General features: G+C 49.6%; 1 protein-coding gene across 4 annotated transcripts in view; it reads left to right on the forward strand.

Moving 5' to 3' along the window:
- Positions 1-23,981, forward strand: part of FAM135B (family with sequence similarity 135 member B) — a 272,589-nt gene extending 248,608 nt beyond the window's left edge. For all 4 annotated transcript variants that reach the window (XM_047728395.1, XM_047728397.1, XM_047728398.1 and 1 more), the window contains 9 exons: positions 267-421; positions 5,626-7,639; positions 9,455-9,621; positions 15,396-15,487; positions 17,182-17,279; positions 18,524-18,675; positions 21,068-21,178; positions 22,492-22,605; positions 22,809-23,981. In XM_047728395.1, the coding sequence (XP_047584351.1) occupies positions 267-421; positions 5,626-7,639; positions 9,455-9,621; positions 15,396-15,487; positions 17,182-17,279; positions 18,524-18,675; positions 21,068-21,178; positions 22,492-22,605; positions 22,809-23,014 (3,109 nt within the window). In that variant the 3' untranslated portion in view covers positions 23,015-23,981. The remainder of the gene's footprint in view (positions 1-266; positions 422-5,625; positions 7,640-9,454; positions 9,622-15,395; positions 15,488-17,181; positions 17,280-18,523; positions 18,676-21,067; positions 21,179-22,491; positions 22,606-22,808) is intronic.
- Positions 23,982-27,197: the final 3,216 nt, after the last annotated feature.

The raw sequence follows: 27,197 nt of genomic DNA on the forward strand, positions 1-27,197 counted from the left end.
CCTGGAAAGGCATTTACTGCATATCACTGAAACAGAACGTGATACGTGTCCCTGATCATACGATCTATGAGCTCTGGGCTGGGTGCCCCCCCACTGGGGCTGGGTAGGTGGCTGGGAGAAAGGAAGAGAGGATGGACAGACAGGGAGTGGATGGTCAGAGCCTGCTGAATGTTTTCTGGATGTATTTTTGGGATCAGGGGATGGGGTAATGATTCTTTCCACATTTAAAACTTGCTCCAATGCTCACCCGCTGTGTGTGTCCCCAGGATACAGACCCACAGCCAGCTGTCTCTGGACATCCGAAACTCCGAGTACCTCACCACCATGCCCCCGCTGCCCGCGGAGTGTCTGGACATCGACGGTGACTGGAACACGTTGCCGGTTATCTTTGAGGACAGATATGTGGACTGCCCTGCAACAGGTTGGTCTTTGTTCTAGAAAGACTCAAGACTAAGCCTTCTCGTTGGGTCCCAGTCAGCTGTCCTCCTTACGTTCCAACAGCAGTGGAACCAAATCAAGGAAGGAATTTGTCAGTTCATGGAGGAAATGCGAACCCTCCGACTACACTAGTTATTTGAGATGACCTTGTGTCGGTGCCATTGACAAATTGACACAACAGAAGTGCCGCCATGTTAGAGACCCCCTTCCTGACTCCCCCAGGGTCGAATCCTAGCAAGTGGCTCAATGTTCTCCCCTGGGAAATTGCCATATCCCCTCATCCTGGGCAAAGGATGGCCATCCTTTTGTATCTCAGTGACACAACTCAAATATAAAGTCATTACTCATTGAACTTTGGGGACATCCAGTTCAGACTCCTACAGAGTGCTTGCTTCATGTCTCGAGAAAGCAGGCTGCTTCAGTGATTGGATTTGCGGATGAGCCGCTCCCCTGGGAAGAAAAGACAGCAGGCTTGTGTGTGTCTGTGTGTTGGTCTCCCCACCGTGGTCTGTCTTGTTGGGCTGTGCAGTGTGTTTGGGCACGGACAGGTCAGTGGGAGATCAGCCTGGTACCCACGGGGCATTCCATGGGTGTTAATCTTGTCTGCTCGCACAGCCCGGCTGCTGGAAACCCAAAGCTATCACAGCTGAAGTAGACCCATGATCCCTTAAAGAGCCAGAAAACAGCTAGTTGGAAGTTTTACATGTTTCATCTTTTGAATCCTATTAGAAACAAAATGAAACAAAAAACCCCGTAAGCCCTATTTCACAGACAGAAGCTGAAGCATGATGAATAAAGGTACTTAGTAAAGACGCAGCTTATAAAAGCAGACTTTCAAAGCAAGTCCTTCCAGCTCCAAGGTCCAGGGTCTGCCCCTGCTCTCTCTTTGAGAGGCATTTCAAACTGTGATGCTGGGATGCCCATCATTTAAATTAGGCACCACTTAAATTTTGGAGTTTCTGCAGGCAGAGCTTTGTAGGATCTTTTTCAAAAGTCAAGGCGACTTCCAAGGACAGTCCAACTTTGTGATGGAGAGATGGTACTGAATTCTCAGTTGTGCCCTGACATCTAGCGTCAACACTGGGTATGACAGCGAGAAGGGACGCATGCTAGAGATGGCCACCTACCCAGCTGCTCAAAAAACACTTACTACTTTGCACCAAGGCTGTGTGTGTGCATGTGAGTGTGTGTGCGCACGCGTGCTCATCTTCATTATAGTTATATACTATAGCTACAGAACACTTGAATAGGTAGAGAAGAAATTTACAATAAGTGCCCGTGATCAGACCCTCAGATGTCACTATTAGGCTTCCTTGCAGAAGATCTTGAGTCTCTTTTCCTTTACAGGTGAATAGACACCCTAATGGGTGCAAATTTCAGTCCTGCAACTCACGCATACAATTATACTGCAAATCTTTACTTTTTATAAAACTTCACATCTCCTGAGCCCATCTGTTCTGCCACACCTGCTGGGAAGTCAGCCTTGGCTTTTGTGGGTGTCCCGGCTGGGTCTTCTCTGCCACCCTTCACATCGGTGCTCTAGACTTGGACATGGCTTGGGATCTTTCTGGGGCCATCTGCCCGTGCAGGGTCCTCGAAGTCTCTTATTGTCCATCTCTCTGTTTTAAAGGAAGCATCTCTTGTAGCTCCTGGAAGGTATTTGGGACAGGAACTTGAATGGGTCTATGGCCCCAGCACTAAGGATCCCGTCTTCCCAGAAGGACCCCAAGGCAGTCGCTCTCAGAGGGCTGGCTGTTCCCCAAGACTTCTCTTTATAGACCTCTCACCCGTCCCTTCCCTTTTCCCAAGAAGACTTCCCCACTCAAAACTTCTCTTGACCTTCTTTCTTCCTTCACAATGTGTTCTGATGATTCTTTAATCTCAGAGCAAAAGCATTAGCAAATAAAGAACTGTTTCCCTTTTCCTCCAGGGGTTGGCAACCTTAATGTGATTTGCAATGAGGTCATCCAATTTGCATTCCATCGTTTCAGCATGGTGAAGAAAGGGAAACAAAAGAGTCCCATTTCCAAATTAAAAACAATAATATGGATTCATGGTCTGCTACAGCACATGGCTAGATACCTCCTGTGTCCCAGACCCTTGCAAATTCTGTCCTTAGTGTCTGTAGCTCTTTCTCCCCAGTACCCCTTACTCCTCTCTCCCAAAGCAGTTGAACCTTCTACCCAAGGGCCTTAACAGTTGGCCGGCCCGCCTCAGTTGGAATCTTTGCTCCGGCCATTAGTGACTGTGAAATTGGGCACAAGGAATTGTAATTTCTATCCCGTAGGCCTACTGTGAGCAGCGGGTAGGTGCATCCACAGACCACTTAAGAGCGACCTGCACAAAGGAAGTCACGAATGTGTGTCGGCAGATAAGGGTCCTGGGCTAATGACTAAATCCATTCTCTCGGAATTCGATCCTCTACTACTCTCATTTTCCCACAGTTGGGGTCGTGAAGCTAGTGCGCTATTTTGACTGTCTTCCTCCTCGCTGGCCTTTCTGTGTCCTGTCTGCGACTGTCAGTGAGAGATCACAGGCATCTTTCATTTGTGGTCTGAGAACCTGCCTGTCCTCCCTGCCTGTGATGTAAAGACCAGACTCCTCACTCGGGCGGGGCGCTCGGGCCGTCCAGGCTGTGGCTTCCCTCCCCCAGCTGACTCCATGACCATCTCACGCCCACACCCCTCCCCCTTGCTCCTTCCACATGGGACCTAACGGATACCTGGCCAGACTGTGCACCCCAGGCTTCTGGGGCTTGGCCCTTCCTGTTCTGTCTGCTTCGTGTGGCTCATTAACTCCCTCTCTGAAGGACCCAGTTCACGTTCTCCAGGATACAGCCCACATGCTTCCAGCAGGAGAGCCAACTGTACCGCACGTCGTATGCTTCCCAGTATTTTGAAATCCCTTAGAGATGGAGACCAGTTCATTTTTATAACTGATCCCCACTTTCCCTCTCCCTAACCCATGGCCTAGTGTAAGGCTGTTGCATAGAGTCAGCCCATGAATTATTCATGGATTAAATAACGTTGGTGTTGTGTTCTTTTTCAAACCAATATTAGTTTGTGAGAGTAATCACCTTTGTTCTGTTGCATTTCCGTTCTATTCTCAATTCGTTTGACGAACACAGTTCATCGTGTGGCAGCCGTGCTGTTAGCCGTGGGCACGCCGGTATTCCTACTTCATAACCCTTCTCTCCGGTGGGGACAGGAAATGCACAGGTGGATTGTGTGGTGGTGGCGGAAGAGTGCGTGTATAGAGGGGACGTGGGGACTTTGCTCAGAGAACCTCTAACCCACTGTTGGCTATGGGAAAGGCCCCAGAGAAAGAGAAATTTGCTCAGTCCCAAGATCTGAAGAACATATCCACATAAAGAAGAGACCCGTTATTTCCAGATCTTTGTTCTAATCTTTGACCCAGTCGTAAATTTCACCCCGAGGTGTGAGCCGGTGATGTGGTTTGTAAGTGTCTCAGTGGTTCACCTCATAACATCCAATAGTGGTTATAGGCCCTCAACTTCTATGAAAACCATCCAAAGAATTTAAAAGTTTTAAATAAAATAAAAGCCCAGTCCCCTCTTTTTTTGTCTGGTGTATGTGGACATAGAGTAACATATCAGATGTCTTTTCTAAGAGAGCTCTGGGAGACTCTTGTTTTCTTCCCTTTATGCTTTATTAGAAGGAAAAGAAAGAGAAAGTGAGAGGGAGGAGAAGCAGCAGGAAGGGTGGGAAGAGGGACGAGAGGAGAAGGAGGGACAGGAGAAGGAGCAGGAGGAGGGACAGGAGAAAAAGAGAAGACAAAAGAAAAGAGAGACAGGAAGGACAGATAGTATAAGAGAGACAGTAGTTTACCCTATAGAAAAACACGAGAAAGAAGGTTCCGCGTGGACCCCGCCATCCTACAGGGAAGATCAGAGTGATGCGGGAGCTTCTGTGGTCTGAACGCCGTGCAGGATGACTGCCCTGGTGACAGAGCTCAGACTCGGAGGGTTTCTGTACAGAAGCAGGAATCTGTCCTCCCCATGTGATAGTTCCCATCTTCACTGTCCTGTGAGCCATGTCTCTGAGGCCTGCTGGTCGCTGTGAATCTGCCTACCCAGAGTTGAGCAAAGTGAGCTCGAATGGGAAAAACAAAAACAACTTATTTAAGTCCTGTCATTGCTCAAGGCCTCACGGCTTATGGCTGTCCATGTCCGGACCAGAGAGCAGGTCTTCCTGGGTCCAAAGCTCTTTCTACACTGTAAATACTATACATGATACAGAGAAATGTTTTAATAGGTGTAAGTAGTAATTGTTAAAACTGGTTTGATAAGTAAAAGGCAAATCATGAATTATAGTATTTGACAGTTTTGCATTAGTGCAGGGTGATTCAGACACGAATTACCTGGTGTTAGGTCAAAGAGGTTAGGGCACGGCCTCTGATAAGATGCTCTCATGTCAGACAAAAGCTTGGGGGTTCCTAGGCCACCTGCCCTCCTGGCCAACTGGCTACCAATTCAGGGGGTCCCACTACTCACTCCGATTCAATGATTTGCTAGAACAATTTACAGAACTCAGGAAAGTGCTCTGCCTAGGATTACTGTTTTAATATAAAGGGAATAAACAAAGACCAGCCAAAAGAAGACCCCAGTAGAGCAAGGTCTGGAAGGGTTCCAAACATGAAGATCCCAAGACCCTGGGACTGGTCTTCCTGGCAATCAATGTGTATTGCCCCCTGTGGAAGCTTCCTCAAGCCCCAGGGTCCACAGGTTTTATTGGGATTTCATGATCTAGGCATGGCTGGTTGAATCATTGGCCACATGATTGAGCCACTCTCCCCAGAGCTCATACTGGTACTACGGGCTCAAAGTTCTGACCAAATAGTTAGTCTTTCTGACTCATCTCCTTAGCATAAACTACTAAAGACTAAAGGACTGATCATGAGTCACCTGGTTAGTATAAGCTTTCCAGGCCCGCCACCAATAACAAAGACCCTTCCATCACTTGGGAAATTCCATGAATACAGTGGTTGTCCCCCAAGAACCAGGAACAAAGTTCAGCCAAATGTTTTATTATACAGTCAGGCTTTTGGATAGTTTGTGGACATGGGTTCTTAATCTATAATACATTTTTCTTTCTTTCTTTCTTTCTTTCTTTCTTTCTTTCTTTCTTTCTTTCTTTCTTTCTTTCTTTCTCTCTTTCCTTTTTGTAGGGCACAATTTGAGTATTTACCCTAATTTTGACGTTCCAACAAGTCCCGCAATAATGAATCTAAACAACAGAGAAGAGAACCCTACTGTAAATAGAAAATCACCTTTCAGGGAAGACCTTGTCTTGCCCACCATGAAACCACCCCAGGTGGACTCTGATACAGAAGTTATTAGGTGTCCAGAGCCAGAGGACAAAGTAATCACACCACAATGTATGGACATGTGCTCTGAATCTCAGGTGTATCTGACAATTGGCGAATCCCAGAACAAAGCAGGTTTGCCTGAAGAGGAATGCTGGACTGGCCAGAGATCTGATGTTGGAACACATTCACTGGCAGACGAGGACCCGCCCAGAAGGAGTCCAGGTCCAGAGGATGGCCAGGCCTCGGCACTCACCTACATTGATGTGAAGTCTAGCAATAAAAGGCCTTGTAGTGTGGAACCCACAGTGGTCATTAGTGTTCAGCAGGAGAGTGGGCACTCTCCAGATAGCTGTGAATCGGACAGAGCTGTACCAAGCCAAGAGGTAGCTGGGGGAGGTCACCAAAATGCCATCCTTTCAGAGAAAACAATGCCGCATGAGTTAAGTACTCTAGGAAAGGTTGCAGACCAGGAGGGCAAGATGGCACTGCTGAGTCTGAAACTGATCCCCTCCGAGCCCTGTGATCCACTAAACTCAACTTTGAGGGATCCCTTGGATGTTAGGGCTTCCCCAAAAGATCCTCACTCAGAGGAGCAGGAAGAAGTGTCGGTGCTCTCCGGAGTCATCAAGAGATCTTCTTCCATCATCTCCGATTCAGGCATCGAGAGCGAGCCAAGCTCTGTTGCCTGGTCCGAGGCGCGAAGCAGGGCCCTAGAGTTACCCAGTGACCGGGAAGTCTTGCACCATCTGGTTCGAAGACATGCCCTGCACAGGAACTCCTTAGAGGGTGGACACACAGAGAGCAATACGAGTTTGCCGAGTGGGATCCAGGCATCTCTCACCTCCATTAGCTCTTTGCCCTTTGAGGAGGAAGAACGGGAGTTGGCGCTCACCAAGTTGACCAAGTCTGTGTCTGCACCCCAAATCAGTAGCCCAGAGGAGTCTGCTGAAGACACGGACACCATGCAGCAAGGTGGAGGTCCTGCTGAAGGTCCAGCCATACCCATGGAGAGTGTAGACTCCCCGGGATCCAGAATCCAGGATGCTGGGGCAGACCATTCCCTTGTGCAGGTGGTTTCAGGTGCTGATGGCCAGCAGGTCCCTGGTTACATAGACATCCCCAAAGGTACAGAGAGTCAGTTTGATCCTCAAGAACCTTCTTGTCGTAATGGGAGGACTGAGAACCCTCCAGGTGTTGAAACCAAAGGTTTTAATGTAAAAATACCACATATCATTGCACTTGAAAACCCTAGGCATGGATCTTGTCCTAGAGTACTAAAGGAGACCCCAGAGGGCAAGCCTGAAGACTTGAATGTGGAGAATGATGCTCCTTCCAACAGTAGCATCTCAGATGATGAGACAATCGCCCACCATAAGGTGCCTGAGTGGAACTCTAGGACAGCTGCGGATGCCAGTGACCTGGAGCCCACAGGCGAGCAGAACAGCTCACCAGGCAAGCAGAACAGCTCACCAGGCATCGTCGATGATGCAGCTTTTAGTGAAGGAACTCAAGCTCATCTGAAGGCTGGATCTGAAGCAGGCACCGTGGGTTCCACTGTGACTCCCTCCATTCACTCCCAGGTTTTAGGAAACCAAGAGCCAAAGACAGGCACTTCTGTCGTGGCGTCTCACCTGGGTTCAGTGGAGACCTTCACTCTTGACAGCCTGAAAGCCGTGGAGGTCGTCAACCTGTCTGTGTCTTGCACTGCCACGTGTCTCCCTTTCTCATCTGTGCCCAAGGAGACCCCTGCCCGGGCTGGATTCTCTGCCAAGCAGACCCCGTTGCCCATCACTCATCAACCTTTGGGTTCCTTTGGAGTTGTCTCCACCCATTCGAGCAAGTTGGAGGAAGAAGTCAGTGAGAGGATGTACAGGTAAGCTGACTGCTGACTTACCCATCCAGCAGGGTTCTGGATTCCCCACACATTGCTCAGATTCATGCATACTATTTCAACACTGAGATAGGAGTTACTTTCCGATTTAGATAAAGTATTATATTTATATCCTACGAGTCAGAGATAGAGAATAGTAGAGGTGAAATCTACCAGCAAGCCTATCTCTCAAATACAGTCACTGTGTAAGTTCTTCTGCTCTTTTTTCTGTGTGCCTGTCTCTAATATTCTTCTTATGCAAAAATAGAGTGATTCTGAATGGACTGCAAGGTTTTTTCAACTTACTATTTTGGGAATATTTCTATATGTACCGTGATTTATGAATAAACTCTTTTAGAGAGGGACCATTGATTTTTTTTTAGTTATTATTAGGATAAACAACTCCATTATGAATGTCACCATACCTCTGTCTTTGCATATTTTGATAGGGCCGTTCTTTAAGGGCCTCTGGGAGAATCTTCATCAGATTTTCCTCCTCAGCCAGTGAGGGGTCCTTATGGAGGTCATTTCTTTTGCAAAGCCAGACTCCGTCCCTTCACCCTCACATTAGGGTTGTATCCATGTTGCTCCCTCATCTATAAACTATACATTTGATTAAGTATCTTATAGCATCCTTTTATCTCTCTTCTGCATAATGCTGAAGAGTTATGTATTACTGATACCCACGAATGAGGTTACACAGGCAGGTGAACTTGGATTCCTTGCTTTATAAAGAATGTTAAGTACCTGTTATGCTCATGGCATAAATTTAATACATAGATAGCAAGCACTGCCCAGTGCCTGGCTTGTAAGGTCACTTACTGTCCTTACAGCCTAATAAGGAGATGGAAAGATGAGAGAAGTGAACAAGGGTTAGCTGGGTAAACAGGAGGGTTCCTGTGTGTGTGCACAGCTGAGCCAGAAGGACCCAGTCTGGCTGAGGGCAGCGAGCATGCATAGAGATGGGGGTCAGGGGAATCCTTTTAGAGGTGACCACAGAGCAAATACAAGAGACACAGTGGTGATGGAGATGATGGGGATGATGCTGATAAGGCTGGTAATAGATCATTTTTTTTAACTATTTAGTTTTGAGTACTGTTCTAAGCATTTTGCATAGACTGTGTCACTTAACATGCAAAATAGCTTTATGAATTAGATAATGGTGTATTCCCCTTTACAATTGAGGACACCCATTGCAGAGAGGTTAAGTGGTTGACCCATAGCTAGTAAGTGTCAAAGCTGAGATTCTGACCTTAGCAATCCCACTTCTGAGTCCAGGTTCTTAATCATCACCTTGTCCGATAATCAGGCAAAGATCGTGATAACCTGGTGGGAAACACATTTCAGACAGACCTGAACGCACCAAGGCATGGAAGTAAGCAAACTTCCTTAGTAAGGAAATCCTGAGAAATGTGTTCTCTCTGGAGGCTGGGAGATGCTGCTGAGAAGCAGGTGGGAGGCCAAGCCATGGTAGCCTGTGGGCCACCTGGAGAAGCTTTCACTCTGGGGAGATCTTTTCCAGGATTGCATGGATCCTTGGAGCTGAATGGAATCTTAGGCATCCTGTTCCATGCAGGAAGCACATAGAAATCAGTAGAACCCAAACCCCAGAAAACTTTCTGTGGGATACTCTCTTGCCTCCTGGTTGAGGAAAAGCTTCCATCACCAGCATCTCCTGAGGCCTCATATTCTGCCTTTGCTGCTTGCAGATAATTCCTTGTAGGTGTTCATCACTCCCATGGCCCAGCCAGCTCAATTCATCTTCTGCTCAACTTGGCATACACAGTGTGGCTTCTGATTAATTAGTGTATTCTCCAGTTTTTATCAGGCCAAAGAAAAATTTAAAAAAGAACTGAAGATTGATGGATTTCTGTACAGTGACTTATCTGTACTAGCTTCTGATATACCATATTTCCCACCAGAGGAAGAGGAAGAAAATTTGGAAGATGGGATTCACCTGGTAGTCTGTGTCCATGGCCTAGATGGTGAGTCCCCAGAAAGGTTTCCTCCTCAAAATTCTCTACTGTAGGGACGCCTGGGTGGCTCAGTTGGTTAAACAGCTGCCTTCGGCTCCAGTCATGATCCCAGCCTCCTGGGATCGAGTCCCACATTGGGCTCCTTGCTCGGCAGGGAGCCTGCTTCTCCCTCTGCCTCTGCCTGCTATTCTGTCTGCCTGTGCTCGCTCTCTCTCCCTCTCTCTCTCTGATAAATAAATAAAATCTTTAAAAAAATATTCTCTACTATAGAAAACTTATAAGATTTATGAATGAATTTAAGTCAGGTATGTTTTCAACAGTGTTATTAGTAACCATGGGAGGGCAACATGCTGGGTCTAGGGAAATGACCTGGCCTTGTCTCAAAGGAAGAGATTTCTCTTGCACAAAAATCTGTTGAGTAAATGAAATTCATAATGAATGCAATAATGCAATGAAGGAATAAATGGAATAAATAAATAATGGAATGAACGAAAAATGGGATGAATAATTAATGAAACTAATGAACAAAAATTAAAAAAAAGGAATGGAGCGAGTGTATGGATGGATGGGTGGATGGATTATTGAAATAAAAATGTCAAGGGATATGTGAATAGTTAGAATGTATAGGTTAATGGGACCCATGAGCCCACAGAACAGGAAAGAAATGGAGAGCAATGAATGTATGAATACATTTGGGGCGAGCTCAATCTACTGTCCCAAACTGTTTTGTTGTCTATTTTTATTCATCTCTTACTTATGGGGCAATTTTTGCATATCAGATGCTGTACCAAGTTCTGGGATTGCAGAGACCCAACATGGTTCCTCACCTTAAAAAGTTCTTAATTTCATGAGATCAGCAAATATAGACTGAGAACCAAATGCTATTGAAGAACTATCTCCCACTGATATAGAAGTCCAAGGAAAGAGAATAGGGAGTAGGAAGGGCTCCTTCTCTCCACCCCACCTCCCAAATGACCTAGGACCCTGTGTTAGCTTTCTTTCATTTCTTTGGTCAGTTCAAAGGCTCTGTAAGATACAGAACTTAACTGCTCTGCTGGAAGATCTTGAGGTCCCAGCTCAGTCTGGACCAAAGGCAAGCACGTGGTCCTGATTGCCCTTGTGAATTCCAGCCTTTCCCTAACTGGCTGAAGGAAGCAGTCAGATCAGCTGGAGGTACAGGGTATTTGAGTTCTCCTCAAGCTCAAGTTGACATCCTAATTGATATGAAAACTGGAATGTGGAACGTGATTTCTGGAAGAATCTTGAAGTCTACTTTATATGGACTCCAATGCATAACTAATGTGAGAGAAGGGAAGGGACTCCTCTAGGGCTTCACGGGTGATGAGAGGAAAACCTGTGCTCCCCATCTTCTGGGGGTCATGTAGTAGGGACTGGTGGTGTGCTATGCTCCCAGGACATACTGTTCTTTTTTTTTTTTATTGACATATAATGTATCATTAGCCCCAGGGGTACAGACCTGTGAATTGCTAGGTTTACACACTTCACAGCACTCACTGTAACACATACTTTCCTCAATGTCCATAACCAATCACCCTTTCCCTACCCCCCACCCCCAAGCAAGCCTCAGTTTGTTTTGTGAGATTAAGAATCTCTTATGGTTTGTCTCCGTCCCAATCCCATCTTGTTTCATTTTTTCCTTCCCTACCCCCCAAACCCCCACTTTGCCTCTCAACTTCCTCATATCAGGGAGATCATATGACAATTGTCTTTCTCTGATTGACTTATTCCACTCAGCATAATACCCTCTAGTTCCATCCACGGCATTGCAAATGGCAAGATATCATTTCTTTTGATGGCTGCATAGTATTCCATTGTATATATACACCACATCTTCTTTATCCATTTGTCTGTTGATGGACATCTAGGTTCTTTCCATAGTTTGGCTATTGTGGCCATTGCTGCTATAAACATTCGGGTGTACGTGCCCCTTTGGATCATTACATTCATATCTTAAGGGTAAATACCCAGTAGTGCGATTGCTGGGTTGTAGGGTAGCTCTATTTTCAACTTTTTGAGGAACCTCCATGCTGTTTTCCAGAGTGGTTGCACCAGCTTGCATTCCCACCAACAGCGTAGGAGGGTTCCCCTTTCTCCGCATCCTCGCCAGCATCTGTCATTTCCGGACTTGTTAATTTTAGCCATTCTGACTGGTGTGAGGTGATATCTCATTGTGGTTTTGATTTGTATTTCCCTGATGCCGAGTGATATGGAGCACTTTTTCATGTGTCTGTTGGCCATCCGGATGTCTTCTTTGCAGAAATGTCTGTTCATGTCCTCTGCCCATTTCTTGATTGGATTATTTGTTCTTTCTGATAGAATGGGAGAAGATATTTGCAAATGACTTATCAGATAAAGGGCTAGTATCCAAAAATCTATAAAGAACTTATCAAACACACTGTTCTTTATACCCTTAATTCCCAATCCAGGGGCTAATGCATTTCACTGGCTGGCTATATGCCGTGGATACTGGGACGCTTGGTCAACAGGTGTACTTGGCAAAGTGTCAGATAATCCAGTGGTAAATGATACATTCTGGGTGAGCAGGAAGGGGAGGAAGAAGAGAAGGAGCAGCAGCCTTGGTGTATCACTCATCAGAGGCCAGGCACCCTCTAGATGCTGAACGTCTATTAATGTCATCAATCCTCACAACATCTGTGTAGAGCAGGTGGTATTGTTGTCCCATTGTAACTGGGGAAACTGCGAAAGAGGCCAGCTAAGAAACTTGAGTTAAGTCCCCATAGCTAATGTGGTTGAGCCAAGGTTAAAACCCAGTTGTCAGCCTCCAGAGCCCATGGTTTCATTCTGCCTTATGCCAACAAATTCATCTTGTCCTCTGTCCAAAGCACCATCCCCATCGCTGTTGAGTCATCTTTTTAGAAATCTTACCAGATCTGGTCGTGCCAGTCCATTACCAAAAATCTTTCTTTAGAGCTCTCAGAAAATAGAATAAACTTCTGTCTTAGAAAGCTCCTGTGTTCTGAGCCTCCCCACTATCATCTCCCAGCCTTTCCTTCCTGGATTACATCCACACCTTCCCCAGGGATTCATGCCAACCTACATCACTGTGTCTGGTCACCCCAGGTCCCCTGGTGGGCTCTCCTGCTCAGCATCAACGTTACTGCTTCCCAAGTCCCCGCTCTTCACATCCCTTTCCCTAATTTTACTCCACCCAGGTACGCTGTACTGGGATTTCAAAATCTGTATTGAAATTGGCATACTTTTTGAATATATTTGTTAAAAAAAAAAGAAGAAACTTCAAATCACCATCACAAGTGAAATACTAGAACCAGTTGGCACACATGAAGAGTAATATTAAAAATGATTACAACGATAGGAAAATAATCTTACTGAAGTTTGGCCCCATCGTCAGAAGACTGGGCTTGAGAATCACTTTTCTCTCTTAAAAAGTAAGAAGCTACTGAAGACATCTTGTGGGGTTTTGTTGGTTTGTTTAACGTTTATTTATTTATGAGGGACAGAGAGTGAGAGAGCGAGCACACATGGGGAGGGGCAGAGGGAAAGAATTTCAAGCAGACCCCATGCCGAGCACGGGGCCCGGTGGGAACCACCATCTCACAACCTGGAGGTCTTGGCGCTGAAACCAAGAGTTGGATGCCCAACTGGCTGAGCCACCCGGGCGCCCCTGAGAACATCCTGTTTCTCATTGGGACTTGCCATCGGAAAGACTGCAACAAAGACAGAGAATGACTTTCTCACTCCTCCTCATGATGCCCTTGTAGCACAGGTGTTACGGACGACTTAGCTTCACATCACACATGACCGGATGTCCGTCGTACTTATCTGACACTAAATCAAAATGAGAAAGGCTCTCAGCCTCTTCGTTAAGATGAGACATCTTGTCAGGCCACAGACTTATTTTTCGCCCATGCTGCGTGTGGGAGAGGGAGGGGATGAAGGCACAGCAGCTTCCTCAGTGTTTGTGCAGGGTCAGAAACTGGCACTGTCCATTACGGCGTTCTTGCCTGGTCCTACAGGCATCGAAAACACAGCCAAGACCACGCATAGGCCTCTCTTGATGGCTGCTTCTCTGATTCAGGGTCACAGAGGTCCAGATGCTACAGAGTTGTACAGGACCCATTTGTTGAATTTCAGTGGCAAGGACCTACTTATATCAGCAGACAACTGCAGAAGTTGTGAAGTGTTAGGAATATCCACATACTTCTTCATGATGCACCAAAGGCCGGAGGTCTGTGTCCTTGCAAGATGTTCTCAGTGTAACATCAAATCCTATTTCCAAGTTGCGGAGAGTCTGTCTCTCTTAGGAGCTGAAGGAGAGCGGCCGTTATCATCCCTTATTTACACTCCTTAGGCGAAATATAAACCCTACTGCTTTTCTTTTAAGTCCAGGTCCTGGAATATCAGTAGGTCACTTTACATAAGAACCACAACAAGACCAAAGAGCCCAATTTTGTCGTCAGAAATGAACAGTGTGAATCAAATTTCACTTAATAACACAAAATAGGAACCTCCCTAAAAGAACATGAGCATTTCGTGACTGTGACCCCATGGGTTTGGTCCTCCGCTCTGCCGGCCATCATCATAGGGAGCGTGTGGGGATACTGGGTCATCCCTAGTGGTTAGGGATACCCTCCCATACCTGTAGCTCTCCCCGGTGCCATGTGGTGCTCCCACCATCCTTCAAGTTGGTAGTTCCATGAAGAAGGATATGAGATATTAGTAAACTATATTACTCACAGTTTACTACCTACTTTGAAACTCTGGTTATAGGGAAAGGTAGGTCCCCTATCCACTGACGAGCTTCTCTCTCTCTTTTTTTAAAAGATTTTATTTATTTATTTGACAGAGAGAGATAGTGAGAGAGGGAACACAAGCAGGGGGAGAGGAGGAGGGAGAAGCAGTCTCCCTACTGAGCAGAGAGCCCGATGCGGGGCTCGATCCCAGGACCCTGAGATCACGACCTGAGCCGAAGGCAGATGCCTAATGACGGAGCCACCCAGGTGCCCCGCCACAGACTAACTAGCTTCTAACTTTCGACTCTGCAGGGATCCCTCTGAGGCATAGGTGAAAAATTCAGTACAATACGGCCAGCCAACCAATTGCATGAAATCTACACTGAAAAATCATTGACTCTGAAGCTCATTATAGTGTCCTTCACGTGATCTTTGCTGTGGGTGCTAAAGGGTCCGCTGCCCTCAGCAGGGGCCTCAGAATCTTGAGCTGTGATTGCTCGGTCCTGTGGTCACGGTGGGGCGGGTGGCGTCCACGCAGCTGGCACAGCCATGACCTTGGTTCCTAAGGGCCATGCTCACTCACTCACCCCCAACCGCGTCCTGCCTGGCCCTCCGGGGGACGTGCCTGCTGCCTGTGGATGATGCTGCTGGTCTTTGGAGGAAGCGGGGACATGTAGGTTGTGCCACATCAGCCCCCGCTGGGGCGTCCTGTGCAGAGCAGCCTCACTGAACACAGTGGGCTGTGGACGGGGAGGATGCAGTGTGCTTCCAGCAGTGCTCTGCGTGCAATGTTCATGAGCCCTGTGTTTGCAGCTCAGGGAGGAAGTCCACGGAGGTAGGACTGCTCCAAAGGCCTGACCTTGTGTCGGGGGGGGGGGGACAGGAGGAGCCTGGGACCACTAGGATGAGCCCGTTTTCACTGTTTTTGTTATCTGCTTAATAAAAAGGGGAAGATGGGTGGATGGGAGAAGAGGGGGACTTAAATCCCTTGTGTGTCCTTTCTGATATGAGTAACTACGGGTCTGGGGTGGGGTGATGTGTCGTTTTTAGGGAACAGTGCCGACCTCCGCCTGGTAAAGACTTTCATTGAACTGGGGCTTCCTGGAGGAAAGCTGGACTTCCTAATGTCCGAAAAGAACCAGGTATGACAAAAACAAACAGACACATCAGGACTGAGAGGATCGCTGAGTCGTGTCTGGAAGAACCTCCTAAAATCCCCCCCGATGATCTGTGGACACTCCCGTAGAAGGGCACCCTGCCAAGGAGCACTGGGTGGTCCGGGAAGATCATCATTTCCTTTGGGAGGGGAAAGAATGAGTAAGAAATGGGGACACGTGGGTCAGGTGGCCAGGGTGCTAGGGCAGATGACAGCTGGGATCATACGAGATTCAGGTGTCTGTGGGTCTCTGCGGGGTGAAGGGGATGGTCACAGGCTAACCTAGCCCCTGTGATGCAGCTCCGGTGGCAGAGGGATTTCAGTGGGGTTCCATAGGGACTACCGGACCAGGTCCAGACAGAAGGAGTGAGATGGTGGCCGGGGTGGGTGGGGGAGCTGGTCACTCAGGAAGGATTATGTCCCACGACATGTCGTCAATGCCTAAAAGTTGTAAAGCTCATAGACATGTGGATTTCCACTACACCCTTTTAAAATCACCCTGGCTGGGCAGTTCTTGGCACGATTTTTAAGCCTACTGTGTCTTCCGGAATATTGCCCATCAAGGTCAACTCAGGCCTTATAATCACTACTGTTGATTCGATGATTCATGCGCAATTCACAGGATGTAGCTGAGGAGACGGGGCCTGAGAGGCTGGAGCGTCACGAACACAGCAGCGTGTTGTAAACAGTTTAAGCCTGACGCTGGTGTGGAGTAGGCTGCAGGACTCGGGAGGAGACAGGCTCGCACTGGGAAGAGCAGCCCCAGGCACAGGTCCCGTGAGCAGGAGAGCTCGCCTGCCGGCCGGCGAGCACTGAACTCTCTTACTCCATAGACACTGGAAAAGTGATCACAACGCTCCATTCCTGCGGTGCCTCTAGGGCGATAGAGTGGCAGGTGACAACACACCACAGGCTCCCTCACCACTCGCCTGACAAATACTCACGAAACCCCTCGTCCTCCTTTGTGGCTTGGCATTCAGCACAGTTCCATGTAGCCCGTGACACTGAAGGACAACTCCAGTGATGACAAAGTGTGTTTTGTGTTGGCCTCAAGTCTCTCTTCCTGTGGTTCCCATCAGTTTCCAAAAGTTTGGCCACCAATCTAGTGTGTCTTCCTCAGGTCTGCCCTTTCAGGTTTTCAAATTCATGTCCGCCATTTCTCCTCTTCCTTTTCTGCGCGTATCCTCTGATCGTCCCTGCGGAGTCACTTTGGAGGGCTTCGCACCCTGCTCTAGACATGGCCTGGTAGCGCAGTCCCCAGGCTGTGCTGGGAAGAAAGCAGGCTTCCGGGGCCAGGCGGGTTTGGGTGTGAGTCCTGGGGGCACAGGCTCACCCTTAGAGCCTGGTTCCTCTTGGTACCATGAGGCCAGCGGGCAGCAGACAGATGCAGTCCCTGGAGACTGATGATGTGTCCGTCGGTGCCGTGTGCCTGCTGTTGTCCGCCAGCTTCTCCCATCTGTTTCCAGCCAGCCTCCTGACTGAGGGTCCCTTGGCATCCTGAGTCTCTTCCTGAGAGCCCCGATCTAGGGGCCCCGTCCTCGGTGCTGAACCCCCACCCGTTACCCCAACGTCAGGCTTAGGCGTGCTCCAGAATGCGGCACCATGGAAGAAGGCGGGCTCCTGCAGAGCCTGGCCTTGCTGTGACCCCACCCAATATCCAGCCCCTCTCTCTTCTTCCAGATGGACACGTTTGCAGATTTTGATACCATGACGGATCGGTTGTTAGATGAAATCATTCAGCACATCCAGTTGTACAACCTCTCCATATCCCGAATTAGGTAAAAGGAAACCACAGGTAGTTAATGCTGGGGGAAAAGGGGAGGCATTTCTGGGTGTTGGCCGTAGACAAGTTCGGCATGCTGCCTTCTGTCTACCACCTTCATAAGCTAACTTGTGACTTACTGAAGTAGACGACTTTCAGAGCAGAAGGGAGTGGGGGAGCAGAGGCATTTCCCAGCTCAGCAGAAAGGGAACTGGACTACAACACAATTCTAGGTTTGAACGGCTGTTCTAACTCTCACGTGTCCGAGGGCTGACTCTACCGTGCCACATGTCTCTGGCTTTCTAAACCTCTGAGCCTCCATTTTCCTGCCTGCCAGGCGGGGCGAGCACTGGCATCGGGTGGGGAATAGCGGACTGCATTACCTGCCCCAGGAGAGGCCTCCAGTCCATACTTGTTCGGTCCTTCCACTCCAAAATGAGCTCGGCCGAAATGTTTCTTGGTTAAGGCAAGGGGCAATGGCTTGTGTTTTCTGTGCACTTATGGTCTGTGGACACAGTGGTGGGTCCACGTACATCAGTCCTTTGAGGCCCCAGAGATAAAATATCCGTTCTTTATTTCACAAATGAGAAGACAGAGGCTTGTAGAGATGGGGCGGAAATCTGGGTAAAGCCATTTCATAGATGAACGTTCATTTCCTTTCTCGGCCTGTTCTGGGCTCACTGTGAGCAGAGCTACGGACCTCTCAAGGGATAGGGTTTCCATAAACAGGTATTCAGTTAGAAAATTATGCCGTGTTGGGTCCTCAGATGTGTGAGTCACGGTGCGACTGGAGCTGGGGTGCAGGAGGGGCGACCAAGGGTGCGGGCCAGCAGCAGGCCACTCCATACACTTGGAATGATGATGGGTGATGCATCAAATCACAGAGCGAGTCAGAAGTCAGGTCCCCAGCAGCCTCATCAGCCAGACCAAGGAAGTGGGGTTTCATCCTGTGAAGGCCAGGACCCCCCGGCGGCCGGAGACAAGACACAGGGCACGGTCGGGGTTCATTTCCTAATGGAGCCCAGCCACACGCCCGCACTTCTCTTCGGACCACACTGGGCAGCAGAGGCCTCATGCCCGAGGTCCCCATCCCAAGCTCACTGTGGCCAGAGGCTGGAAGCCCAGGGAAGGTGGGCTGGCAGCCCCCATTCTCTTGGCCAGAGCCCCCGAGTCGGGGTGGGGGATGGCGGGACCCCTCGCGCCCCCAGCACAGCAGCTGGCCCACCACGGCCACACTCACGTGCAGTTCTGTCCTGACAGCTTCATCGGCCATTCCCTTGGCAACATCATCATCCGGTCGGTCCTCACACGGCCGCGGTTCCGGTATTACCTCAACAAACTCCACACGTTCCTGTCTCTGTCTGGGCCTCACCTGGGGACCCTGTACAACAACAGCACGCTGGTTAGTACAGGTGAGCAGGTGAGACTCTGCTGAGCCCACCCCTCCTCACAGTCCACTCGGGGCACGGGAAGATGGTAGCCCAGGGGAGGCTCTTCTGGACGGAATCTGGTGGCTTTGGAGGCTCTGAGATCTCGTCTGCGAACAGAAAGGTGATGCCCTGGGCTCCTGGCTGGACAGGACCGAGCGGGCACTGGAGTGGGGAGCGGGGAGCCGGGGTGTCTCGGTCTGCTCGGGCTGCTGTAACGAATCACCACGGACTGTATGACTTACAGACCACAGACGTGTATCCTCACAGCCTGGAGGCCGGAGGTGCGAGCCCCAGGGGCCGGCAGATTCCGTGTCCGGGGACCCGGCCCTCCACTCCCTGCTTCCGGGGGGCTCCTCCGCTCAGCCTGTAGCAAAGGGCTCGGAACCACGTCGCTGCCACTGCAAGCCTGCGGCTGAGTTCTCAACCAGACACTTGGGGACGACTCTGGCCAAGACATTTTCATCTCTGTGTGACTTAGTTTCCTTATTTTTTTAAAGTTTTTTTTTTTTTTTTCTTTTCCCAAGGATTTTATTTATTTATTTGACAGAAAGAGACACAGGGAGAGAGGGAACACAAGAAGGGGGACTGGGAGAAAGAGAAGTAGTGTTCACGCCGAGCAGGGACCCCGATGCAGGGCTTGGTCCCAGGACCCCGGGTTCGTGACCTGAGCCAAAGGCACATGCTTAGCAACTGAGCCACAAACGAGTCCCTTAGTTTCTTTATTTTTAAAATAGAGCTAATGTGTGTATGTATGTCTGCTTGTGTATATGTATGGATACATTTCTGATCTCTATGTATATGTGTGCATATGCATGTCTAAAATATGCATGTTGTGTGTGTGTGTGTGTGTGTGTGTGTGTGTGTCAGAATCGTTGAGGATGAAGCAGGAGAAGGAAGGAAGTTGACTAAAACATACGGGAGGCCGACCACAGCCAGATTCTATACTTCTTACCAGAATGGAATGACACGGCCCACAGCCTTGAGGCTCTCCAAGTTTCCTCTAACAGGTTAGGGACACCGTGGAGAGTAAAAGAGCAAGTCTCAACGCATCTTGGACAATGAGCAGAATTTCCAAGGCAGTGACTGGGGGGACAAGCTTTTTGTGCAGCAGGAAATAGTATGTATAATAACATGGAAACAGGCGACAGGTGGCTCTTTGTGACAGGAATACAGGCTGAGCTAGAGGGACAGGAGGTGACCGTGAAACTCTCAGCCAAAGCCTGATGATGGAGGGCCTCCCATGACGTGCTAGTGTCCTTGGGAGCCCCACGGCTGGCAGATGGCAGCCCAAGGAGGGCGTCGGGTCTTGTGTAATCACAGCTAGTTTCTTTCTTTTTTTTTTTTTTTTAAAGATTTTATTTATTTATTTGACAGACAGAGATCACAGGTAGGCAGAGAGGCAGGCAGAGAGAGAGGAGGAAGCAGGCTCCCTGCTGAGCAGAGAGCCTGATGCGGGGCTTGATCCCAGGACCCTGGGATCATGACCTGAGCCAAAGGCAGAGGCTTTAACCCACTGAGCCACCCAGGTGCCCCTCACAGCTAGTTTCTTAAATCATATTCCTAACATACTCCTTCAACGGTCCCCGATTGCCCACAACCCATTAGGCGGCCTCTGGGAAGGTCCAGTACGCTCCCACTCCCCGCCCGTCTCCCAGCCTCCTGCACTGCTGGGGGACACTGAGGGACACTGGGCTGCTTGCCTTCCCCACAGAGCGGGTCAGGTCTGTTCGTCTGCCTTTATGTTATTTGAAGGACATTAACTGAAGTGTTAACTGTAGCACGTGGAAGGTCGTCCCTTTGCCCTTCTCTCTGTCCTCACAGACCAGGGAAGCCATCGTTGGACAGAAGCATGACTAAAACCACATCTAACTTTTTCATATTTATAATCTTGCAACATGACGAAAAGAACAGCATCGTATTCATTTCCTTGCATTTTTGTCACACTCATTTTGTCGCGGGAACGCGACGCCCGTCAGTGTAGGTGCCGGCTTAACGAGGGTCAGGGACGGACTGTGAAGTGGAAGGTGCTTTCGGGTTCTCTCTGCGCTGCGTGCATCTGTAAGGAGCATTCATCTGTATGGCTATTTGGGATGCTTCTTCAGATTTGTGGGAGGAGGTCAAATGGGTCAAAGGGCGCGAAGTGTCATGCTCCTGACCCCCGTCGCTGTATCGTTTTGCAGGATGATTTTATATCCCTGCCACAAATACGTAAGAATTTTCCTCTGACTTCCCCAAAGTTTGCCCAAGTGCCTACTACTCTCTTATTTTAAAATTGGCTAAAAATCACAGTTTCACGTTGATCTCTCTCCAGTTATTTTTGCTCTCTTTAGGTTTCATTATTGATTTTTGTTCTGTTTCATTTTGGTCTTTCTAGGCTTGTGGCTCATGCAGAAATTAAAGAAATCTGGGTCCCTTCTGCAGCTGACCTTCAGGGATAATGCTGATCTGCGCAAATGTTTCCTCTACCAACTAAGCCAGAAAACAGGCGAGTGCCTTCCTCCACGGCATGCTGCTGTGGTCACGGTGTAAGCTGGAGGTCCGGCCCTGAGACCCAAACACTACCCTCTTGTGCCAATGCATGCAGGGAAGGGTAGAGTCAGGAGGTAGAGGGAGCACAGAATCTTCAGCAAACAAGGGAGGCCGCTAGCTACCCACGAACTCAGCCGCTCCCAAGAAGGGCGTCTTAGATGCCCCAAGGTGTGCATTGAGGTTATCTCCACACATGCACTGTGGCCTCTGCTTCCTGATAAGTTTTTGATGCCCTAATCACACTTCCCGGGCCTACGTGCCTACTCACGGCTCCTCCCCAGGTACAGACCCACCCACATAAAGAGCAGCTGAGCCCAGGCCATTTAAGTTAACAGTACGGGGCGAGGCAGGGGTCCTTCCAGGGCAGGAATGAAGTCACACCTTCACCCACACTGTGTTGGGAAGTGCACACAGGTGTTGGAGACCCTGCCTGTGTTGTGGGGATGAGCAGAGCACAGCAGTGGTCTGAGGGTCGAGCCTCTGTCCCACGTCACCCTCTCCCATCACCTGGTGAACACCTTCCCGGCTGACATCTCTGCCTCTCTCTGAATGTGAGACCCCAGGCGAGTCCTTACCCAGTGCGTCTCTGTGCAAAGTTGAGCTTTCAGGATCCCCCCACGAGGAGAGGTGGAAGCTGGAGAGCAGTGTGGTCACCACAGAGATCTTGGGAGCTGGGGCGACCCCGCAGAGTAGGACGAGGGGCTGGTCTTCATGGTCCTGTCTCGGAGGCAGGCTGGACCCCCGCAGGTGGTCTTGGGAGGCTGGAGGTCCCACCGCGGTACAGGGGCATGGGCTGAAGGCCGTGCGGGCAGATGGCCTAGGGAGCACTCTGCAGGGTCTGTCTGCAGGCCTGGGCTGGGTCTGAGGACGCAGGAACACGCCGTGCGGTCCAGCCCCTCCGTCTCCAGCTGCAGGCCACTGTCGTCCAGCGGGGACAGGAGGAGCCCTGCAGTCAGGAGTCGTCCCCATTGTGGAGAAGGAGGAGCAGAGTCCTCTCTTCATTCCTTATGGGCTCCTTAGAGCTGCTCCCCCAGAAAGTCCCCTTTGTCCTCTGCATGCCGCTCCCTCCCCTGTAGAGAAGTGCTTGCCCCATGTCTCTTCAGCTTCCGTGGCCAAGGAGAACACAGCTGCCCCTGCTCTCTGAGAGCAGACGCTGCAGGGCTGGGGCCAGTGTCTCAGGCGGCGGGTCTTCCCGCCTTCCCCCTCTCTGTGCTCCGTGTGTGGGTCTTGGGGGGACCGGGCAACAGGCACCCTCTTGGCTCCTTGCAGGTCTGCAGTATTTCAAAAACGTCGTGCTGGTGGCTTCTCCCCAAGATCGCTACGTGCCATTTCATTCAGCCAGGATCGAAATGTGTAAAACTGCCCTCAAAGACAGACACACAGGTAAGCCGCATTTTATTATTATTATTACTATTATTATTATTGTTTTTCCCGAGTTTCTGATTTAAGAAAGCACACTCTGTGAGCTGGCCAGTGCCTACGAGGGCACACGGGACGGTCCGTGCCGCACACCCCGGGCTCTCCTCGTTTCCTTGGGATCCCACGGCCCCCTTCTGCCCCAGGTCACTTGCTCCTCCCTCCCCCAGGGCCGGTGTATGCGGAGATGATCGACAACCTCCTGCGTCCCCTGGTGGACGCCAAGGACTGCACCCTAGTCCGGCACAACGTGTTCCACGCGCTGCCCAACACTGCCAATGCCCTGATCGGCCGGGCCGCCCACATCGCCGTGCTGGACTCCGAGCTCTTCCTGGAGAAGTTCTTCCTGGTGGCGGGGCTCAGCTACTTCAAGTAGTGGCCGGGGCCGCCTGCGGAGGCTTTGCGACCCCTGAACGCTCTAGCGGAGACGTCCCTCGCAGCCCCCAGCCACTGCAGGGCCCCGAGGCCAGGAGGGTGGGGTGGGGACCGGCCGTTCCAGGTGCTTCCATCTTGGAGATTTGGGGAAGCTGAACCCGTCCACGGTAGTGTCACCAGACAAGAGGTTGTCCAAAGCTGTCCGGCCTCCTGGAGAGTCTTTCAAGATGCTTTCTAGGAGAAATATGACAAAATAAAGAAGCAGAATCCTCGGAGTTGGTGAGCCCACCTTTTTCTCCCTCCGCTGGCTCACCGAGTCTGCTCCTATCTCCCTAGATGTGCCCGGTATGTTCCTAGCTCATAGCTTTATCATTCTGATTCAATCCTGTGCATACAAGCATTTCAGAACTCAGGTGAACCTCCGTGCAGAAGTGGGGCATATATTCCTGTAGATACAACCCGTAATCGATTCCAACGTGCCGCTTGTTCAAGACAGCGTGATGCCCACATGGTCATTCTCCCATGTTTCCACCACCAGGGGCAAAGGAATGCTTTACGGACTTGAGTCCTAGTTCATGGACAGCAGCAGATGGGGTGACGTAAGGTACGGGGGCAGAAAGGCGATGCTCTTGGAAAATGCAGTTCTGTGATGGAGAAAAGCAGCTAGAGGGAAGGTGGTGAGCTTCGCTGCCTCACCTGCCCCTCCAGACTGTCTCTGCAGAGCCCAGGCCCACAGATTATTTTTGTGAATGCTTCCATCTCTGTCTGTAATCGGGGAAAACACACTCAGATTAAGCGTAGCAAAGAGAGGCACTGAGACAGATGGACAGACAGGCGTGAAGCTCCTGCTGATATTCTTCCAAAGAAATGCTATGTTAGCATTTGATGCAATTGCAAAAAAAAAAAATATATACAGATACAAACACAACCATTAACATGGCCAGCGGCTTCTCCTCTCCGTGGAAGGACAGACCTCTAAATGGAGGAGTGCTGGATGAAACCTCAGGGGAGCTCGAAGAAGGTGCTGGATATCTTTTACTAGAAATGTCTTCTTGCCTTAGGAAAATAAAGGGCTAGGAGAGGTCACCATTGATTAAAAAAAATAATAACAACAATAAATAGCAGGGACAACAATGAGATTAGAGAGGAGGACAGCCCGATTGAGGACCCAGCTTAAACTGTTACTGGTAAGTCACTTAAGGGACGTTTTGAAAATGGCCAGGATATTTGATAGGGTCCCAAAGACTGAGTCCACTCTTGGCCTAAAGGAAGCCTAGAGAATCACCTGGTCACACAAAGGATGGCACGGACCAGGACAGGAGGGATGACTAACACAGGAGACCCATCTTCCAGAAGCAGAAGCTCCTGTTTCTGCAAAACTACCTTCTCATGTGTTTCAGAAAGTCCTCTGCGACCAGATTCCTGGTCCGGGCGCCTGGACCGTGACCTTTGGTTGCTAGTGCCATGGTCCTAAAACCCAGTAAATCTTGGCTTATCTGAGAATTGTAGTCCTCCCATGTTAACAGCATGACTTTGCCAAACACACGCAGACCACAAGAAACCAGTCCTGGAAGGCAGTTTCGTAGGACAGAAACCTGTGGGTTTCTCATGAAAGAAGGTAGGGGTAGATTTGAATGAGCCACGAAGGCAGACTCACAGACAGTGGAGCAAGGGTTCCCCTGGGGGTCTCCTGTGAACTCTCGTTATGTCCTAGGCTTCACCTGTATGGGATCAGTAAGTTCTGTGGGTATTTTTCCAAGTTCCCGCTAGACAAAGACTGGGTTCCTCACAAACAGCACCAAACCACAGGATAACAGAGGTGGAATCAGTTCCTGTAGTAGAGCCCACATGGCTGTGTTTCCTGGTCTAGACACGTGTTCACACTCCGTGCTGGACCATATGTTTATAGCAGGTTTTCCTTTAGGGCCCGTAAGGAGCCCTGCCCCTCCGATGAGAGCATTTCATTTTGTGTTTTCGATACCCATCAGCAAAGTGTGTCCTTCCCTGGTCACTCGCAAGACCATGTAGTGTGGTTCCGGAGCCAGGATGAATCCAATAACCATCGTCTTTCCCAGTACCCAGATGCCATTTTTAACTTCAATATGCTGTCTGGACATAGTGAGAACTCATGGCAATAAACGTCCAGGTGCATGGTGCACCCCTTTTTTTACAGGGGTGATCTGCTGTCTTTGTAAACCCTCTCTGGCCTCCGAGCATCTATTCTCTTGTGTAGAAAGTACATATCTATACTGTAAATAAGAGTGTCCAGTGTTGCGTGTCATGCCTCATTTGAAAAGGCTTTTTTATGTCTCTTTCTAATGAAGTATATAGATATCTAATATATATATATATATATACATACATAAATATATATAATGTAAAACAGGGACATTATATTATTTATTATAAAAATTATAAACAAAATGCCTGCCAAGATAATGTCTAGTATGTTTTCATTCTTAGCATCATTTTTGTTTTTTTGTCTTTATGGTTGTTCAGTTTCTCGGAAGTAGTTAAAGACTGGTCCTCCTAAGATTCACTGGAATCTGTTGTTCACAAGCCAAATATAGCCAAGAAGTAGCTGGGAACCAAAAGTCCCCTGGGGATCAAACTCAGACCTCGATGGCAGGTTGAGGCGCTGGAGTGCTCTGAGCCCGGGCGGTGGCTGGAGAGAGTGGGGGCTCCTGCTGGTGCCCATGGTCCACTGGTGTTTGCCGAGCAACTTCCCGTCATGCCGGGTGGGAGCTCAGGGATCCAAGGCACATGCCTGCCCTCAAAGAGCCCAAAGGAGAGGCAGCCTTGTGCTGAAGGAGGGCTTTGGCGAGGAAGTTCATTCATTCATTCATTTACTCAGCAAATCTGTATGGAGGGCCCGCTGTGCCAGGGATGTACGGGTCAGACTGAGCAGCTTGCAGTCTGGTCAAACGGGAAGGTGAAGGAGGTTGGCACCACCCAGGGGTAGGGATCAGAGTGTGCTCAGGGGAGGACACCCAGCCCGCTCTGCAGATGCGTGGGGTCAGGAGAGGCCTCTGCAAGACAGGATGACTATGCCCAGGGCCAAGTCAGGGTTGACCTGGTGAAGGTGGGTGGCAGGGAACCCCAGACAGGGAACAGAATGACTGAGAGGCTTGAGGAGGGAGAGCCAGACCTCCGGCACACTGGACAGACTGATGGAGGCCGTGCTGGAGTCCAGAGCGACAGGGCAGAGGTGTGAGGGGTCAGCTGCCATGCGGGACTCTCTTTCAGGAGAGGAGTCCCATCCTTCACATCAGTAGGGGAGTCCCATCCTTCACATCAGTAGGGGAGTGTCCTCTCAGAAGCAGGGGTCTGGCAACCCCCTGCGTTCACATCCTTCTCCCAGGTTAGCTCGTAGGACAGACCCGACCCTCCATCTGGAGGGAAGCCCAGGGCCACACGTGCCCACCCTCACTCACTTCCAATGACACCATACACATGTCCTTCTGGCTTCTCACAGAGAAAAGCCGGAGCAAACAGCATCATATACACAGCCATAAAGAGGGAATGGCCCTTTGGTTAAAATCATTGCAGTTAGCTTGATATTATTTCTTTTTCTTTCTGTGCATGGAAGCCATTGGGTGAGATGCCTACAGGGGTGTTTGGGGTGACCGCACTACCTTCTCTTGATTGTGTGTATGTGGGCTAGAAGCTGGTCCTCTGCTAAGAGCTGGGCGGTCTGCAACCCTCACACATTGAAGTAACATGCTCAGAGCTACAGTCCCCCATGCAGATACGGACGTTCTCACACAGCCGGCCATGAGCCGGGGCTCAGTCCCAGAGCCAGAGCCAGCAGGCGGACAGAAACACAGCAGCCCACCTGATGGAGAATGCATGAGAGCGGAAGGGAGCACGAAAGTCACAGTCTTGGTGAGATGGCAAAGGCCAGGTTCGGAAGGAGCCACAGAGGAGCGCATGGGGTTTGGGGGTTCCAGCAGTGTGCGAATGGGAAGGAACAAAATAAACTAGACATGGTAGCCTGTGACCTAGGTTAACCTGTGAAGAATAAAACCATGTAAAAGTGCTAGGACAGGACAGAGTAGTCAGTGAGCCCTCATTTGTGTGACGGTAGACCCTCTCCAAGACACGTCTATTGAGTTGAAAGTCTGCTCTTAGGTATTTGCAAGCCCTTCAATGCAATTGTCAGTTCTCTTTTGCCTTGTGGCGTA

Source organism: Lutra lutra, chromosome 4, assembly GCF_902655055.1.
Source record: "Lutra lutra chromosome 4, mLutLut1.2, whole genome shotgun sequence".
NCBI classification, from domain to species: Eukaryota; Metazoa; Chordata; class Mammalia; order Carnivora; family Mustelidae; genus Lutra; species Lutra lutra.